At 46.6% G+C, this 1,387-nt stretch overlaps 1 protein-coding gene across 6 annotated transcripts in view; it reads right to left on the bottom strand.

Moving 5' to 3' along the window:
* Positions 1 to 1,387, bottom strand: part of CFAP61 (cilia and flagella associated protein 61) — a 93,475-nt gene that overhangs the window by 82,074 nt on the left and 10,014 nt on the right. For all 6 annotated transcript variants that reach the window (XM_017730438.1, XM_017730434.1, XM_017730436.1 and 3 more), the window contains one exon: positions 478 to 610. In XM_017730438.1, coding sequence (XP_017585927.1) covers positions 478 to 610 — 133 coding nt within the window. The remainder of the gene's footprint in view (positions 1 to 477; positions 611 to 1,387) is intronic.

Below are 1,387 nucleotides of genomic sequence, written 5' to 3'. Positions count from 1 at the left end.
AGCAGGATAACTATTACCACTCCTTTCTTATTTAAATTGATTCCTGGGTTTGTCTTCATTTCAGCAAAAATCTGTTTGAGCCAAGAGAAAGAAAAATTATCTACAGCACTTTAAACTGTGAAAGGATTACTGGCTGCTCATTTTCATATGCAATATGAGCTTTCATCGGGAATGAAAACAGGTCATCTGAAATGCAAACGTCTGAAATGACAACATGGCTTCTTCAACGTGGTCCGTCCACATTCCTTGAAAAACATCTGCACAAGAACTGGGAATTGCTGCTTCATTCTGAACTGGAAACATCACTCCTGAGGACAGACACGAAGTACATCGAGAAGGGCACTTTGTGGGTACAGACCATGAATTCTGCCTTCCACAGGTGGGCTGCTGATTTTATTCCCCGAGCTAGAGTGAGCTGTCACACAGGACATCTCTAATGCTACGATCAGACTGAACCAGAGCTCATGGCAGACTGACCTCACAAACAGCTGCCTGATTTTCTTCACCTTCACGTTCTATGAGATCGACAAGGAGATATTCACCGTAGGTTTCCTTCAGAGTCTCACTTTGAGGTGTCCAGATTAGCATGAGATCATCATAATCTTCCATCCTACAAAAGAGAGATCAGGTAATGTCCTAAGGCTCTGCCATTAATAGGTGTTGATACTTCCGTTCTACTCCATTAACATATGGAAAAATATCACAAATATTCATTCCAAAGCCTGCACCCACAAATCACTTCACCTAGGACACACCCCCAGTGCACACTAAAGTGAGAGTCTCAGCAGCAGAGAGGCAACCAATCCCAAAAGTCAGCAGAACCCACCAAAATCTGTACTGCCCAGTGGAGATGCTTCACTTTCCTTAACAAAATATAAGGGAATCCCAGTTCAAAATTCTCCTGCCTCAGTCTCCTTATGAGTGTGGTGGAGCACTCGTACAGGTCCCAGACTACACGGATTTTTATTTAAACAGGCAGCAGAGACTCTTTGCCATTAGACTGCTATTCCTACCCAGGATGAATGTATATCTGAACAAGAAAATCCAGCACTTTTACCAGAGCAGTGGTAGAATTCATTAGTCACACACGCTGTGACCATGGCGCAAAGGCTGGTGGCAAACCAGCTCTAACACTCAACTGCTGTCAATAACATGAAGCCACTTGTATTTACCTCTTGGGGGAAATGCCGGAATTAAGTGGTACAACCAAAAGCAGCAGAGAGGAAACTGGCGCTGTGTCGGGCTGGCATAAGGAACAACTGCAACAAACTGCAGGGGAAGCCCTCCCTGCTTCAGGCCGGGAGCAGGCGGGTACCTCGGCTATCACACCAACACCCCGGGCACGCTCGCGCTGGACCGTCCCGGCGAGCCCGTCCCGGCCCCGGGG

The sequence above is a fragment of the Corvus brachyrhynchos genome, unplaced genomic scaffold (genome assembly GCF_000691975.1).
Source record: "Corvus brachyrhynchos isolate BGI_N302 unplaced genomic scaffold, ASM69197v1 scaffold133, whole genome shotgun sequence".
Taxonomy (NCBI): domain Eukaryota; kingdom Metazoa; phylum Chordata; class Aves; order Passeriformes; family Corvidae; genus Corvus; species Corvus brachyrhynchos.
Note: the sequence above shows the minus strand (reverse complement) of the source record. Positions and strands in the feature narration are given on the sequence as shown.